Genomic DNA, 18,354 nt, shown 5'->3' on the forward strand with positions numbered 1-18,354 from the left:
TAATATATGTATCACACTGCATAGTCTTGATTTGTTACCTGTTTGTTTCTTCTCCTAAAACAAAAACTCTTTGTGGTGAGGATGCTCATTAATCTTTGATACTCCTGACTTTAATATAGTCATTGGCACACCGGAAGACACTCAATATGTGTTGAACTGATAGATGTAAGTTAACCACTGAAATTCTTAGACCCATGAAATTTTTTGCAGTATTAGATAACAACTGATGAAACCAATTGAGAGACAAGGCAGAAAATTAAAAAAAAAAAACAAAAAACACAACAAAAAACAGCAGCACATTTAAAAGATCTGGATGAACTCAGTGATATGATTAATACTGCTGAGCAAGGCTTTCTGGCACTCTGTTTCCTATTAGACGAGAGGTAGAATCTGAATTCAGAACAGGTTTTTGGGAAATTCTCCTTATTATGGAAAAGCCACTCGTTTGCTTTGAAAGACAATTGAACAGATTGGTCAAAGCAATGGTAAGAAGTAATAAGCAAGGGAAATGAAAGGGAAGGAAGACAGTAGAGACTTTCAGGGCAGAAAGGAACTTTAATGAGGAGAGGAGTAGTCAAAGAAGAACAATGAAAGGATTATGAGTTGGATGATTTTTGATTTGTACTTTGTTCAGGTAGAAGCTAGTTCAGGTAGAAGAACTCATTCTGAAATGTACTCTTCACTTGTAGGGGCATAAATTATTTAAAGTTTTCCTGGGAATTACACAGTATTGTGCTCCAAGTCTTTACTGCCTGTACTCTAGAGACATTTTGCCTGTCCTCTAGAGACAATCACAAATCTTTTTTTATGGTCTTTTGCAAAAGCTCTATTAGGGAGAGTTGGCAGCTTTAGAGTTACACAGAGTTGACAGGTACAGAGTACCTAGAAAATAAATTTCTCCTTGTAATAATATATTTAAGTAGGGAAAAGCTTTCTACTTGGAGCCTACAAAAATATGTGCAGAGAAATTTCTTGAATACCAAGAAGAAAAATCCAACTTGTTTGTATTTTCTTTTGCACAAAACCTGTGGGCTTTGTAGCAGCCTTGTTATGCAGGGATATCATTAGGGCCCACGTCAGGTATGAGCCCCAGGAGAAATCTCACATTTCTAAGGTTTTTAAAAAGTGCTCTCAGCTTCCTCTGTAACAGCTGTGAGAGTATCTTCATCATGATGATGACTCTGAAAAAAAAATTAACTTCTTATAAATCTTATCATTCTTCCTAAGATCATACATGTAACAAATACTTAATTTTTTAAAAAAATAAATGGTACTGATGTTTATAGAATAAAATGTTAAAATGCCATGTGTCCCAACTGTACTTCAAACTACCCCCTTAATTCCTACTAGACATTTGAAACTTTTTTTTTTAAGTAGGCTCCACACCCAGTGTGGAGCCCAGCATGAGGCTTGAACTCACAACCCTGAGATCAACCTGACCTGAAATCAACAGTTGGATGCTCAACCAACTGAGCCACACAGGGACCCCAGACACTTGTGACTTTTTGGTATACTTCCAAACTATAACAACAACAAAAAATTCTTCTTGAACATGATCAGATGCCAGCACCCCAAAAGTTACCCTTTCATGATATTTCCCAGTTATTACCCATTTCTTCCTTCCAAAAGTAACTTTTTTTTTTTTTTAACTTTTACTTTTAGGTAATTAATCTTTTCTTTTCTTTCCAGTTTTACTAGCTTGTATCCCTCTGTAAACATTGTAGTTGAGCATTAGTTTTGCCTGGTTTCAAACTTCATCTGAATGGAATCATAAAGTATGCATTCTTTGGGTCTGTCTATACTTAACATTATGTATGTGAGAATCATCCTTATTGTAAGTACAGGTATAGTTCATTTTAATTACTATGCAGAATTTAACAGAGTTATATACTTCAATATACTCACCATTCACCCATTTGCAGCGTTTCCACTTTGGGACTATTATGAATACAATTGGTATTTTCCTGGAAGTGTATCTTAATACATATGCATACACATTTCTTTTGGGTATATGCTAAAAACTAAAATTACTTATAAGGTATGCACATCTTAACTTTCCATAAAAATGCCCCAAAAGTTTTTGAAGTTGTTGTAATAATTTAAATTCCAAGTAGGAGTGAGAGATTTCTTTTATCCATCAGCATTATCATCAGTTAGAATTGTATTTTGAAACTTAATCATTCTGTTAGGAAATGAATATCTCAGTGTGGTTTTATTTTAGTGTTATTGAAATGGCTGGATTTATGCCTAATACCTTGCTTTTAAATTTCTATAGGTCTTGTGTCTTTTATGTTCCTCCTTTGCCTATTATTACTTTCTAGATATCTTAATTTCTTTGTTATCTTATTATATTTTTGAGTGTTCTTAGTTTTTAGTTCTTAGTCTAGGAATTAGAATGTGCATCTTAATTTATCACAGACTGCTTCAGGTGCCTGCTACTTTAATTCCAGTAAAATATAGAAACTTCATTCTCATGTAGCTCAATCCTTCCACCTTCCTTTGTGCTATTACTGTCATATACAGTACACCTAGATGTTATGTACTCAACAATACAGTGCTGTAATTTTTAATTTTATAAAGTTATTTCAGGAAAAAGGGAATATATATCTATAGAACAGGGGTTGGCAAACTCTGGAATATGGACCCAATCGAGTCCACTAACTGTTTTGTAAAGTTCAATTGAAACAAAGCCATATCTATTCATTTATATATTGTCTATGGCTGCTTTCAAGCTATAAGGTAGAGCTGAGTAGTTGTGACAGATGGAATTAAGGTTGGTAATAACATGACTTTAAAATAAGTAGTTGTGACAGATGGAATTAAGGTTGGTAATAACATGACTTTAAAATAAGGAGTTAATTTTGGATTATCTGGGTGGACCCAATGCAATTTATGCAATTGTCTTTTCAATCAGCTAAGAGAAGCACAAAAGGTATATTTATATATTTTTTATAGTCATCTGCAATAATTACCTTTAATGATGTTATTTCTTCATGTGTTTTTGAGTTCTATCGGATACCACTTCTTTTCAGACTAAAGAACTTCCTTTAGTGTTTCTTGCAAGGCAGTTCTCCTAGCCATGCATTCTCTTTCTGCTCATCTCTGTATGTCTTTATTTGCCCTCTATGTTTGAATGGTTAAAAGATACAGAATTCATGCTTGACTGTTTTCCTCCAACACTTTGACGTGCCATATCATTGCCTTCAGGTCTCTGTTGTTGATGAGAAGTTATCTGTTAATCTTACTGTGGTTCTATTGTATAAGAAATCATTCTTCTCTTGCTGCTTTTAAGATTTTCCCTCTTTTTTAGTTCAGTTTGGTTCTCAGGTGTCTAGGAGTGAGTATCTTTGTGTTTATTCTAATTGGAGGTTATTGAGTTTCTTACTTATGCAGAATATTTTTTGTCAAATTTAGGAAAATTTTGGCCATTATTTCTTCAAGTATTTTTCCTGTTCCCTCATTTTCTGGGATTCTCATTATGCATATGTTGGTGTATTGGGTGGTATCCCAAAGATCTCTGAGGTGTTATTAATTCTTCTTCTTTTTATTTCCTGTTCTTCAGATTGGATGATCTGTATCATTCTATCATGTTTACTAATTTTGTCTTCTGTCAGCACAAATCTGCTACTCAGCCCCTCTGGTGGGTTTTTCATTTCAGAAACTGTATTTCTAAAGTGGATTTCCATTTGGTTCTTTTTAATAATTAGTATCTCTTTTATTTATATTAATACTTATTAAAAATTAATAGCTTTATTGAGGTATAACTGTTATACAAAGAACTGTATGTATTAAATGGGTGCAATTAAACAAATTTAAACATATATGAACACTATGATACCATCACCAGAATCAAGGTAATAGACATTCATACTCTTGTTTGAGGAATCATTATTTGTAATGTTAATTAACATGTTAATTTTTTAACACTTTTTTCTTTAGTTCTTTGAAGTCTTTGTGAAGCCCAACATTTGTCATTCTCTTCCCCCCCAAAACTGTAGCTACTGTTTTTTTAAGTGTATATGTCACCATTTCCTGTTCTTTGCATGTCATTATTTTTGTTGTTGTTGAAAAATGGATATTTTAGATAAGATATTGTAGAGACTCTGGATTCTGATTCTCTTATTTTTCCCCCAAAGTGGTTGTTATAACTGCCTTTTGTGACTTGCCTGTACTAATTTTGTGGAGCCTGTGTCCCTTGCAGTGTGTGGCCTTTGATATATTTACTTATGTTTTTCATTTTTTTAAATTCATGGTTTTTGTTTTTGTTTTAAAGATTTTATTTATTTATTTTACAGAGATCACAAGTAGACACAGAGGCAGGCAGAGAGAGAGGAGGAAGCAGGCTGAGCAGAGAGCCCGATGCGGGGCTTGATCCCAGGACCCTGGGACCATGACCAGTGCTGAAGACAGAGGCTTTAACCCACTGAGCCACCCAGGCGCCCTGATGTTTTTGTTTTTAAGATCCGTTTAATGGCGTTCTCCCCTGGTCAGCATAAGTAGGCACCAATGACTAGTCAGAGGTTGTACTTAAACACTATGTAAAGGGCTTTACTGTGTCCCCCTAAAGTTCATATGTTAAAGTCCTAACTCCCAGTGCCTCAAAATTTGACGCTATTTGGAGATCGAGTCTTTATAAAACAGTAATGAAGTCATAATAAAATCATTAGGGTGAACTTTAATCCAATCCAAATATTTACTAGTCTTACATGTAAGCATCATTGATTATAATTTATACACACATAAATACAGATATATATTTACTTGTTAATTGTCCTTCTCCTCCACTGAAAAGAAAACTTCCTGATGGCAGGGATGTTTTCTTGTTAATGATTGCATCCTTAGTGCCTATTACAATGCCTAGGAAATAGTAGGCCCTCCATAAATATTTGTGGAAGAATGAATGTGTAGATATCTAGTTTCTTTTTTCTTTTTCTTGAGAGAGAAAGAGCATAGCATGCAAGAGCGAGATGGAGAGCAGCAGAAAAAGAGAGACAGAATCTTAAGCAGGCTCCACATGTAGTGCAGAGCCCTATGCAGGCTTCTATCTCATGACCCTGAGATCATGACCTGATTGGAAATCAAGAGTTGCCTTAACCAATTGAGCTACCCAGGCACCCTGATATCTAGTTTTATTTAAAACTTGTATAAAATAATCATACTCATAAACTTTTGTGGTACTGTGGATTATTACAGCATTTAGGGGTGTTTCAAACTTGTCATTACACTTCTAGGAATCAACTACCTACAGAAATACTAGTCTTACATGTAAAGATCGTTGTTTATAATAAAAAAAACAAAATGAAAAAAAGCCAAAGATGCAGCAAGAAAAAAAGTCAAAATAAATACTAAGGAAAAATATGATGCTACTAAAAGGCATTGTTTTGTTTTGTAATGAAAAGATGTTTATGATAGTTGGGAAAAATCATGTGACAAACAACATGAATATGATTACACAATTAGTAAACAAGAAAACTGTGTATAGTGTGTCTGTGTGTGTGTTTGTGTCTTTTTGTTTAGATTTGGATGTGTGGGTATGATGAGGACTACAGTAAGAGGGACAATAATTTTTACTCTATAATTTTACTTTATAGTTTCATGTATAATTTTTGTAACTTTATAAACAATAAAAATAAATAAAGGAAATATTGTGACATATCCCATTTTCATGAGTTTTAACATATTGTATCATCTCCTTATAGAGTGTATGTGCTAAAAATCAGCAACTCTTGACTTGCCAGAGTAGATAAACACTTACCAAATCAAGACAGCCAAAGATTGAGTAAGTTAATGCAATAGAAAATTCCAAGGGGTAAGATATCAGTAAAATCCGTGAAACTTCCCTTCCAAGTTTCTGAAACCAGAAAATAGGGAGAAATCTTGCATTACTATCTTTAATAAGTGTAAATATGTTCACAGAACAGCTCCTACTATGAGTGTCAAGGAAAATAGGAAAAATAAGCTGCTTAGACCATTTGATTTCCCTAGTCATCTCTACTACTTTGCCTTCCACTCCACTTTTCCTACCCTTAATTCCCCCTGCTCATTATCTTCAACTTCCACTGGTGGTCTTCGTCACTCAGCATTCTTGTCTCACTTCTTATAACTCCTCATTCTCATTATTCTCTTCATGACAGAGTCTCTATCTGTTGGGGTTAATGTAGAGCATGAAATCATCCCTAATACCTGGCTTACTAAAATGTAACACAGAGACCACTGGGAGCAAGGGAAGGTTTTGGAGAGGGATGTAGGACTTTGGAATGCCGAGTCCTGTGTGACCACTCTGCCACTGGAATGCTGTGGGAGTTGCCTTTCCGGAAGCTTAGCCCAAACAACCTTCCTGTGACCTAAAAGATGTATGCACTGTCCTCTAGGCTATGTTTAGTAGGACTCGGAGAACAAACAGGTTAGCATATCCTATCTTTCCCATAAACAGATCCTCCTAGTTCCAGTAAAACCCCTTGTCACACATTATGTGCTTGAGAAACAGTGACAAAGATTTGTGATTATCCTGAAGGACCAATAAAACTGGGAGCAAAGAAGCACAAAGGGTCTTTGTCTCTGAGCGCTGACCACCTTGCCTTGTCTCTTTCATGGCAAGGTCTGGAGTAATCTTTCAACTGTCCGCAGAGGGATTGCTGGCCATCCCCGACATCTATCCAAGCTCTTAGGTCAGTAATATTTGACTCTCTGTCTCCAGTGATAAGATGGCTACTAAGATATTTTATCAAGCAATTCTCATGTATTAAAACAACTGTTATTGGGGCGCCTGGGTGGCTCAGTGGGTTAAAGCCTCTGCCTTCGGCTCAGGTCATGATCTCGGCGTTCTGGGATCGAGCCCCGCATCGGGCTCTCTGCTCAGCAGAGAGCCTGCTTCCCTCTCCCTCTCTCTCTCTGTCTGCCTCTCTGTCTACTTGTGATCTCTGTCTGTCAAATGAATAAATAAAATATAAAAAAAACTGTTATTAATTACAGACTTACTTAAATTTGTATGTGTGGTGATAAAAATCTTACATAGAAATTGCTGTAGCATGATGTGGAAGGATGAGTAAATCCTCAAACAACAACATCTCACTTGAAAATAAAGAGTGACTATGATTTTGCTGGGATAATAAAGCAGATCCCTTCTACTGCAATCAGAAAGATATTTTCAACTACATATCAGGATGAATGATATTGGTTCCAATCCTGAAAATAAATGTAGTTTTCGTGCTGGCTGTAGAAAGACAAGAATGACATTCACACCTGGAAATAATAACATTACAATCTCTCTCCTTCAATTCTTTCTCTTCCTCCTTCCGTTTTTGTTGGGTTTATTTAATATCTTTTATGCAAGAAACTATTAGGTGGTAGGGAGTATATGGTAAGAATGAGATGACAAAAAATTCCTGCTTTCTCAAAGTTTATATTCAAGTAGAAAAGACAGAAAGATAATATAAAATAACATATAATAAGGTCAAATATGTCAGAATGGATAAAAACTTGCTCAGGAATTTTAGGGGCAGGAAGTTTGCCCTAAGCCATTCGTATCAAGGAAGTCTTCATAAAAGGCAAGACATTACAAATAAGAGTAAGACCAAGAAACAAAGGAGGGAAGCAACATTCTAGGCAGGTTTAAATTTTCATTTACTAGTTTTTTTGTGACTTGTTCTAGAAAAAATGTAATAGTATACATTGAAAGTGTGATAAAATAATTAATGGAGACATAAAGTAGAAAAATAATAAAGCTAAAATACGTATCACATGACCTATGGTTTGATAATGTGAGGGGAAAAATGCATGGAAGAATGAACATGTTTTAAGAAAATGATAAAGCGAGTTTAACTCAGGTAACTCAGTATAACTCAGGTATAGGGAGTGTATGATAGTAACAGGAAGATAAAGAAAATACTATAGAGGGTTTGAAATATCAAATTACCTTATCAGAATTATGATTTAATTTTGTTGGCAGAAACACAATAATAGTAGCATTTTAGCTGGGAAGTACTGGTGACCTCTTTGTTGCCAAGACTGTAAAAAGTCATTTTGTCCACATTCCTTAACTTGTATATGTTAGTGTTACTCTTAAATTCTGCCCCTGTAAATAGCAAGACACCTGCCAGCGAAGTTCAAACAGGCAAACCATGGAGAGAATGACTGAGTTAAGCCTTTGAGTGCAGCAGAACTCAGTAAGTGCCCCTGTTCTTGCTTAAGTCGATTTGGGTTGTATTTCCTATCACTTACAACTAAGAGAGCCCTAGTTAATAAAAATTAAAGTAAATAATAAACAGTAATTGGTATTTGGGAAGATAGTGGAGAGAGAAGGGTGAAGGATTACATCAAGGTTTTCAGCTTTAGAGGCTGAAATAAGGGAGTTTTGCAGCACAGTACTTTTGAGAGGCAAATATTTTCTGTTTTATATCTGTTGAATTTGAGATGGTGACAACAGAAGCATATCAAAGTGGAAACATCAAGCTGGCGCTATATGCAAACAATGAATCGTGGAACACTACATCAAAAACTAATGATGTACTGTATGGTGACTAAGATAACATAATAAAAAATTTAAAAAAAGAAAATGAAGCAGCAATTAAAAAAATAAAAAATAAAAGAATAACAGGCCTGGAGTTTGGTAGACAAACAGTTTAATAGGTATGTGTTAGCACTTTATTGACACAGAAAGAGACTAAGGAACAAAGGTGCCTGGGTGGCTCAGATGGTTAAGCATCTGCCTTCTGCTTAGGTCATGATCCCAGGGTCCTGGGATCAAGCCCTGCATCAGGCTCCCTGCTCCTTGGGGAGCCTGCTTCTCCCTCTGCCTCTGCCTCTGCCTCTCTCTGTGTGTCTCTCTCTCTGTCTCTCATGAATAAATAAATAGAACTAAAAAAAAAAAAAAAAAAGAAACTAAGGAACAGGGAAGTTAAGAAACTTGTCCACAGGGTCACTGACAGTGAGTACTGAAGACAGTGTTTAGATAAAGTCAGGCTGGTTCTGGATTTAGATTATCAACTATTTTGTTATAAGAGAAGTATGTTTCAGAGACATGCACTTTTTGGGATAGCTGAACCTACCTGGGAACACTGATAACTTGATGAGTTTATGGGTTTAGCCAAACAGCTTGTTTTTATTAGAAAAGCTGTCATGTGGCAAATCTTGTAAAAGGTTGGTGCCTTAGTAAATGCAGGAATAGTATTCTGTAATGCCTCTAAGAGAAGATTGTGGGTTAGAGATGTAGGTCTAATATATAAGTTCATTCATGTAATTGATCACTGCAAACAAAAATGAAACTTGTGCATTTGGGAGACTGTGAAATTGATCATTAATACTGAGTTCAGATAAATACAGTCTACAATGGTTTGTAATGGTGTTTACAAAAGGTGAGTCCTGGAAATTATGTCATTATTATCTTAAACTGATGATTATAAGCTTGTCAATAAGAGTGGTCAACTAAATAATTTGATATAATCCTTCGCTTAATAATCTAATTATTCCTCCTTATCTCTGCCACCAGAATTAAAACTGAAGATTCCCAGAATGAATTTCTAGGGAAAATGGAGAATTTCTTACAATGTATAGGGAAAATCTGATGCATACTTATTTAAACCAATCATTACACACAGTCCATTTGGGGGTACTATTGTATCTTCTCTCATCCTTTCATTGTTCTCTAGGTTTTTGTTTTTCATGCTTGGATTCCCTCCACTGATGGTCCCTTTATAATACAGTGCAGGTATAGAGAGAGGAAAGTTGAGATAGGGGAAGCAGGAAGATTATGCCTCATCTACAATGAGTCTTCTCATTAGAATTATTTTTGAATTGGAACTTTCAAGTTGCTATTTTTTGTTTTGTTGTTCAATAATAAAGAGGAGCTCTACTCTAATATATTCTCATTTGAAAGTCTTTTGCTGCACTAATATTCTATAATTCTGAATTTAAAGCCAACACAATTGAAATACAGTTATTTCTCTGGTACAAAGTATGTGATTGGATATTTAATTAAATGGAAACAAGACAGATTCACACACATTTAGCATTTGACTACATAAAGCAAAATTCATTAGAGACACAAAAACGAGCTTTGTATGGGGATGCCTGGGTGGCTCAGCTGGTTGAACATCCGACTCTTGATTTTGGCTCCGGTCACGATCTTAGGGTCTCAGGATGGAGCCCCACATTGGGCTCCACACTTAGCAGGGAGTCTGCTTGAGGACCCTCTCTCTCCCTCTCCCCTCACTTGTGCGCTCTCTCTCTTTCTAAAATAAATAAATAAATAAATAAATAAATAAATAAATAAATCTCAAAAAAAATTGGCTGTGTATGAAAAGCTCTGTGTTAAACCAGAAATTACCAGGTGTCTACAATTCTAAATGTATGCATCAGTCGCAGAATTATTTTGTTGATTTTGGGAATGGTTTTAAGGTCTAGGATATGCTTTTATTTCATTAAGAGAATCATCAGTGACCCTATGCCTAATGCATATACACTTATCACTGAAGCCTTCACATTATCTACTTGCTTTATTTTAATTGGGCAGTCAGGAATTCAAACATTCTATTAATATTTACCAAAAAATCTTGTTAGAATTACTTTGGAATTGAAACTTTCAATCAAGAGCTTACTACTCAAAACAAAAAATTTCTTAAAGACCAATAAAAGCCTTATTTTACTTCCAAAGGCTTTAAAACCTTGGAAGAGAATTGTTCTAAATTAAGATGTTCCTAAAGAATTGGGTCACTTACTGCTTGTCCATAATTCCTATAGGACACGGAATTAAAAGAAGACAACTCAATTGCTGTTAGAATTGATGCAATAACTGCAACAATTATGCAGAAGATGTTCATGATAAAAGCAAATGTAATCTGAAAAGAAGATACATGGTAAGCTTGTTATATTCTGAATAAACACTTAGGTTAAACAGTTTGTATTGCCGAAAAAAAAATCATTTCGTCAGAACTCTGATCTAGTTTCTGAAGCTTTAGAGGTCTGGAATGCTTGCCACTGGGATAAAATATTTTCCTCGTTTACATGAAACCCAACTAATCTGGAAGGAACAGTGAAATATCACATCAATAAGTATCAATCTTCCATTTGGGCTAAAAACTGTTGTATTTTACAATCTTCTGAGTCATTTGGAAGAAAGATAGTTAAGATAGGATTTGAACAAAAAGAGATCCACCATAAAATAGAAAAAGACACAAAAATAAAGATGGAAAATGACTACTTATAGAAATAAGCCAAAGAAGATTCAGTGATTTTTAATCTAAGATTTTCATTCTCTAGGGGAATCCATCAATATCTTTGGATATGTTTTTGTCTGTATAATTGTGAGATCAGACTCACTGATTTCTTAACTCTAAGAGTCTAAGATATTTTTCTTTCCAGTATTTTACCTATACCTATACCATGGATGGATCTTCTGGACAGATCCTCTATTTTAATATAAGATATAATACTGTTCTCAAACCCAATAGGAAAATGAAGTTTTATAATAATATTATATCTATATATAAAGGCTTTATTAGGTTCTATTAAATTCTGTCTACTAGTAAAGTTTATACAATATTAAAATAAGGTAGAATACCAAACCAAAAAACCCTATATTAAATTTAGAACATTTACATAATGATTCTAATATAGAAAGTTTGTCTACATTAGGTTATGTGTTCCTAGCTTTTCATTTAATTCTTTATTTTACAAGTAAGGTAAATTCCTTCATTGTTCAGATACTCACTAAAATCTACTTAGTTTTGTGACAAGTGATTTCTAGGATAACCGAAGCATCTCCACTTACCACGCCTTGAGTCTGATGCCTTACTGCTCTTATTATGGAGACTCCTGTAATGATAAACTGGATATAAAAACATATTTATAAATATTCACTGATAATGCTCATCAACTTAAGATGTATTTTTAACAACTCCCTCTTCCACATCTGTTATTTTTAGAATACTAAGAGTAACAAGATATAAAGAAGTTTCAGTAGAAGGGGTCAGGACAAGTTTCCATCATATAGTCATGAACTGAAAGCTAATAGCCGTGTCACTAATCACAGAAACATAAGGGACAGTGGGCAGAAATCAGGTTGTGGTATATACCAAAGATGACTCAAAGAGTCCCAAATCAGGAGCCAAGTTTGCTTATATCTTTGCCTGCTTTCTGAACTCATCTGATTATCATTTCAAATGCTGTCCTTCCTAATAATCCTTCCACTGATTGCAATTACTGTATGCACATCCAAATGTGAAAAGTGGTTCAGGAGTCTATGCCAAATTGTGTTTGTACAAAATATATCTCTTGAGACTGTGGCCATTACTAAGTAACAACTGTAACTCAGTTTTTGTATTTTTTTTTAAGAGTTTCCATTATTTCATACCAGGTTACTTTGATTATTTCCCATAAGTGTAAAGTTATACCATATTGTTTGGAGGTGAGCTGCATAATTCCTTTGGAACATTCCTTTTGTCCTATCCGTTTTAGTGAATTTCACAAAGATCTAAATCAAAGAATAATCTGTGGAAAAACAGTATTCATGCTATACCATTTATAGGGAGACCAAATCTTAAAGCTTACTAACTCCTCCAGGATAAATTAGTGTGTACTAATTTACACACACAGCACTTCATTCTGTAATAAAAGCTGAGATTTCTAAGGAGGTACACAGTGAGAGGAAGAGCTAATATGAGTTGAATTACAAACTAGAGTGCTCTGTAGCTAGGTTAGCAAACCATGTGCCTCACAAAATGCCTTTCAAAGTTTATGAGAGTTTTCCATTGGATTTAATTTAACTGAAATTTTAGATAATTTATTCTAAGAGCTACACACGTTATTTTTATAACATGTACAATTAAACACTGAGGGACATGAATCATTTATCTGGATTTTGTCTGCAAATTCACTATTGTTTTCTAAAGCAATGCTTTGACCCTTGTGAGCCAATGTACAAAGAAAGAGGAACTCCTAGAGGCCACTGCTTTCTCTGGAGCCCTCTCAAGTGGTGGCCATTTTCTCTTACAGCCCTTATACCACTGTTTCTAACTTGTGGGTAAGTGGTCTCCTTGCTCCTTATTACTTCCAATGCTTGCCTCTCCCCCAGCTTTGAATCAAATGTCATCAGATTCTATCACCCACTATCTAGCCTGGTTGAAGTTGATTTGGTCACTCTAGTCTTGGTGATTTTAATTCCTGTCTTACTCTCTAACACTTCTTAGACCTTGGTGTGTGTGTGTGTGTGTGTGTGTGTGTGTGTGTGTGTGTGTGTGATCCTTCTAATACCTTGGTCTTACAGTTCTTTGAATTTCTCTTCTCTAATCCTCCGACCCCATCTTATCTCAGTCGCTCACTCCCATATTCATTCTCTTGTGTTTGTTTCTGACAATAAGTATGACATCTTCCAAATCTCAATTCCGAGTATCCCACTAGGACTACTAGTTTCTATCTTTCTACATCAGGTTCCGTAGTATCCCAACTTTAACAATCCTTTGAACCCATCTGCATCTATGATCAAGCCCCTCACTTCCGTTATATTTTCTCCTTCACCAGTTTAAATTCCATGGTTAACTATTACACTCACTTATATACACTTTCAACTCCTTTGCACCATTCTTGTTTGATCACAGATGCACGGTTAAACCCAAATTCTGATTAAATGCAGTTTTCCTTTTCACTGAATGCCTGAACCCATGCAGCCAAATGGGACCTGAGAAAGACACACAACCATTTGACCCACATCTCACTACACATACCCTGTTCCTAAAGCTTAAGTGAGCTCTTTATCTTAGTGGAAGTCAGACTACTTTTCTACAATGCATATGCTCTCTTTTTCTAGATGACTATTTTAAACCCTCCCTTCAAACAACCAGTTCATTATCCAATTCTCATTCTCAGCCCATGATCTGGCTTCCTAATTCACGGAGATATTTGAAGCCATAGGAAGAGAAGTTCCACAAGCTCCCAATATCCCATCTACCTACCTATCAAAATTTGTCCTTTCTCTTTGCTCCTCTACCTTTCCATCCTGTTACCCACCTTGGCACTATTTACCTTAAAGATGGATAATTCTTTCTTGTGATGGTTATCTTGTACTTTGTGGGATATTTATGCATGTTCTTGGCTTCTGCCTACTAGATGCCCACCCCTGCTGTGAAAACCAAAAATGTCTCCAGACATCACCAAATGTCCTCTAAGGGGTAAAATCACCTCTAGTTGAGATCCACTGCTAGACATGAATTGTCCATGAACCCAAATATTTGTGTATTAAAAAACATCATCTCTTGCCTACCCCATTGCAGGATTCTATTAATCCCTCCTTTTCTCTATTTATTTCATATTGATTTTCGCTCTTCTGGTTCAGTCCCCTCATAAAAGACTTACTTTTGATACTTCCAACTTAGGGAAACAAATAAGAAACCTTGTCTTGACCCAAACTTCCTCCCGCTACTACCTCATTTCTCAATGCCACATTACATCAGAGTCCTTCAAGGACTTTTATTTGCTGTCTCTATAGTTCTTCTCCTCCCATTATTTCTTAAACCAACTCCAGTCAGGTTTGCCTCACCATTCTACTGAAACTACTTGTCAAGTTTATGGCTGGGTTCCACATTGCTAACTCCAATGGTCGATTCTCTGCCTTATTTGGCAAAATAACAGAATTTAATATAGTTTATCTTTCCCTATTTGTTTGCTCAGCTTTGAGGATGCCATACTCTTCAACTATTCCTACTACCTTATGGCTGTCTAGAAACCACAGAAGAATGCAGGTAATGACAAATTTAGAAAATGTGTGAATATAGACTCGTTGTGTGAAGAAGGTAAAGACCCTAAATATGAAAATTAACCATGCTAATGGATATTATGGTTAAGATTCTTTGTCTTTCACATATATAAAGTCAATCCAACCTATGGTTGTCATTGTATATTCCTTCCTGCATCCACATCTCTTGTAATAGCCCTGGTAAGTTAAAGGTACTAAGGAAACATGTGTTGAAAAAGGAATTTGATTTTGAATAAATTACCAACATGAGATTTACTTACATAATTCTCTGAAATCTCTGTTTAAAAACTGTTCCCTATCTTCCACTAGTGGCATGAATAGTATTTACTGAATGATTAAATCATAAATATATTCTACTCACAATAACTCCCCATAAAGAACATCCTGCTTTGTAAGTTATAGGTTCATACGTCCCAAAGACTCCTCTAATTTGTCCCATATACAAAATCAATAGGAAATACCACATGAAAACATGAAATATGCCAATCATAATCTGGACAGCCTGTGAGAAGAAAATGATATTAGTACCAAAACCATGTAATTTATAACATAGCTCCAATAAATGTTAACTGTAAGAAATATTCAATACTTTATGAAAGATAAAAGTTAAATAGGAATGCACTTACCATGTATTTTCTGGACTGGTTAGACCCAAAAGCAAGCCCTAACCAGGAAGTACTGAGGTTTACCAAATAGGAATCAGCCATTCTTGGAGCATCATACTGTTCAATGATAATTCTAGTCAATTCTCCCATAAAAAAGTTGACAATCTCTTACTACTGCTATCCTTTCTACCTATCAAGCAATGGCATGAGAAGAGAATACTGAAGGTATTTGGGGGAAAATATGGTTACTACTCTATTTGGATGCAGGAAGCCATTTATCCAATATGTTCTTGTATATTAGTAATTATAAGGTTGAACCACTTTTTGCATCTTTTAAAGGTTTACCTTTGCCTCCAAGGCATACTTGGTATGTATCTTTATCACAAGCATGCTGGGGTAAGGTACAATCCAACACAGAGATACAAAGAATATCCAGTGTAGACTTGCTCATACCAGGTCTTCCTATTGGATAGGGGAAAGGTTGGTGGAGGGGAGAATTATTACTCAACTTTAATTTTTAAGAAGATAACTATAATCCAAAAAAATATGTGCCAGTAAATTTATTTCTCAATTTATATGTGAACTGATATTTCATATACTGAATCACATTTTTAATTACGCTTTAAAAATTTCAGAGGATTGGGCACCTAGCTGGCTCAGTCAGTGAAACATGTGATGCCTGATCTCAGGGTCATGAGTTCAAGCCCCATGTTGGTTGTGGAGCCTACTTAATTAAAACAAATAAAAGTAAAAATTTCGGAGGTAATATTATTTTTACTTGAATATAAACTTTAACAGGAAGCTATTTAATGCTTTAATAGTTCCAGCTCTCTATAAAGCAAATAGTCTAAAAACACATAAATGCAATCAGCTAATATTAAAGATACATTTTAGAGAATTCTCTTTATAGAAAGACCATTGTTACTTTTTCAGTAACAATCTTATCCATTTTTATACATTTAGATTTTAGATTTCCTCTGCACTGAATTTGAAAAAGTGGCATTATCTTCAGAGATTCTTTGGATTTCATTGTCAGAATATCTTTACTAGACAGATAAATCCTTGAGAGACTGAATTTAGTTATCTCACTGTTGTCACCAACCTCTACAAGCGGGAACCCAGTAAATATCTCTTGAATAAGCACATCAGAATGAAGGACATTAATTCCACTTGACATTCCCAACTCTTAAGTGAAGTTGAAAAGTAGTGTCTCCCTTTATAATTGGGGCTGTCCTATATAATACTATGAAATGTCCTAGTAGCCATATTAGAAAGCAAGGCTGCTAGTGTGTGGAGAAGAACAGGATGGATTTTCTTATTTAAAAATTGTTCTTAACCTAGAGCCAACAAATGGCATTTCAGGAGGTCATAGGCCTCTTCCCCACACACAAAAATATGAGTGCAAAGGATTACAATATGTATATGAAGCTGGGGAGAAGATTCAGAGCTTCCTTCCTATGTCAGAAACGGTCTGTGACTCCCAAGAGATTAAGAACCTCAGCTGAACAGTCAGGTGGGAGACAATCTACACAGCGGCCAAGTTCAAAGGAAAATTTAACATCCAGTAGAAAAGGTCTTTCTCTTTCAGATGGGAAAGAGCATGATCTTCATAATTCCTTGGTGTTACTAAGAGATAGCTAAGCTCTCTGTTTATAATTGAAGAGACAAATTAATAATCATTCTATCGTATAGAAATCTAAATAGAGTAATAGAAAGAGATCAAAAAGAGATACCTCTTCTAGTTAAAAAAAAACACTTCTTTTTCTTTTATTCCTTTTTGGGATTTCTCTAGCACCCTATGTATGTTGGTTTAGTCAGTATGCTTATATATAAGCACATATTTGTGTATGAAGAGACATGAGATCAGTCAAAATTTGTAGGAGACAATCAGTATTAAAAAATTTTTTTGGGGGGTGAGGGGAAGTGGGAGATACAGGGAGATTTCAGTTATGGAATGAACAAGTTACAGAAATAAAAGGTACAGCAGAGGGAATAGAGTCAATGATCTTGTTACAGCATCGTATGGTGACAAATGGTAGCTACCTCTGCTGGTGGTGAGCAGAGCATAATGTATAGCGAGGTTGAATCACAATGTTGTATACCTGAAACTGATGTAACATTGTGTGTCAACTATATTCAAAAACAATTTCTTAAACCCATTTTTACCCTTTGACTTAACCAAATATGCCCCTTCCCAGATTCAAGAATAATCCTTAGTAAATTGAAGTAGTACATATTCCTGAATTTAGTCAAACTGAAGTCTTACTTACCCCTAGAGTAAGACTATCTGCTGCAGAGAGTTTTGAACATACACATCGAGCCATACTACCAGCATTTCCTTTAGATGATTATGCTTCTAATCTTTGGTGAAATTTTTACTAACAGACTTCTACAAAACAATACAAAACACATATACACACATTGCTCAGAAGAAAATACTTAACTTTGATTCTTTTCCCACTGTTTTACAACCACCTCCCAAACTCTGAAGCAATTGTTTTCTTCTTTTTGTGCCTAACTTTGTAGAGGCATCAGCTGGCATCTACCTGTTCTGAATAATGGCCTCCATAAGTGAAAAGCCTCTCCTTACAACTAAAAAGTATAGGCATATTACAGTTATTTTTTCTGAGTAGTAAGCAGTGGCCCTGGATGATAAAATATAAAGAACACTTAGGAAACAATGTTAGAGAATTTTCAGTAAAGCTTTTAACAACTCATTTGCAATTCATAATGAGTTCAATGCAATTCATAATGCCATGTTTGTGTTTCAAAACCAAGTTCTTATACTTAAATTCATCATGGGCTCATGATTTTTTTTTCTCTGTCACATACTTGCTATCTAGTTCTTTATATGAAAGAACTTTTTCTACCGTCAGACAACTTACCAAAGTTGCTTCCACAATCCTCTAGATTCTCCTAGGAGTTCTTTTGTTGTTATTGTTCCTTTTTTTCCCCACTAAAGGCTTCTTCTAGGAGTTCTTTCATTATTGTTTTTTCCCCTCT

General features: G+C 35.1%; 1 protein-coding gene across 1 annotated transcript; it reads right to left on the reverse strand.

Annotated features, from left to right (window-relative positions):
• Positions 1-540: 540 nt before the first annotated feature.
• On the reverse strand, positions 541-17,675 carry LOC111150206 (membrane spanning 4-domains A13). The gene is made up of 6 exons (XM_022507623.1): positions 17,622-17,675; positions 15,108-15,248; positions 11,768-11,824; positions 10,716-10,835; positions 5,756-5,851; positions 541-1,181 (listed from the first exon to the last, which is right to left on the reverse strand). The coding sequence occupies exons 1-6, from the start codon at positions 17,673-17,675 to the stop codon at positions 1,119-1,121; spliced, it is 531 nt and encodes a 176-aa protein (XP_022363331.1). The 3' UTR covers positions 541-1,118.
• Between the last annotated feature and the right edge of the window lie 679 nt (positions 17,676-18,354).

Source organism: Enhydra lutris, unplaced genomic scaffold, assembly GCF_002288905.1.
Source record: "Enhydra lutris kenyoni isolate GAN:26980312 unplaced genomic scaffold, ASM228890v2 scaffoldscaffold22, whole genome shotgun sequence".
Lineage (NCBI taxonomy): Eukaryota > Metazoa > Chordata > Mammalia > Carnivora > Mustelidae > Enhydra > Enhydra lutris.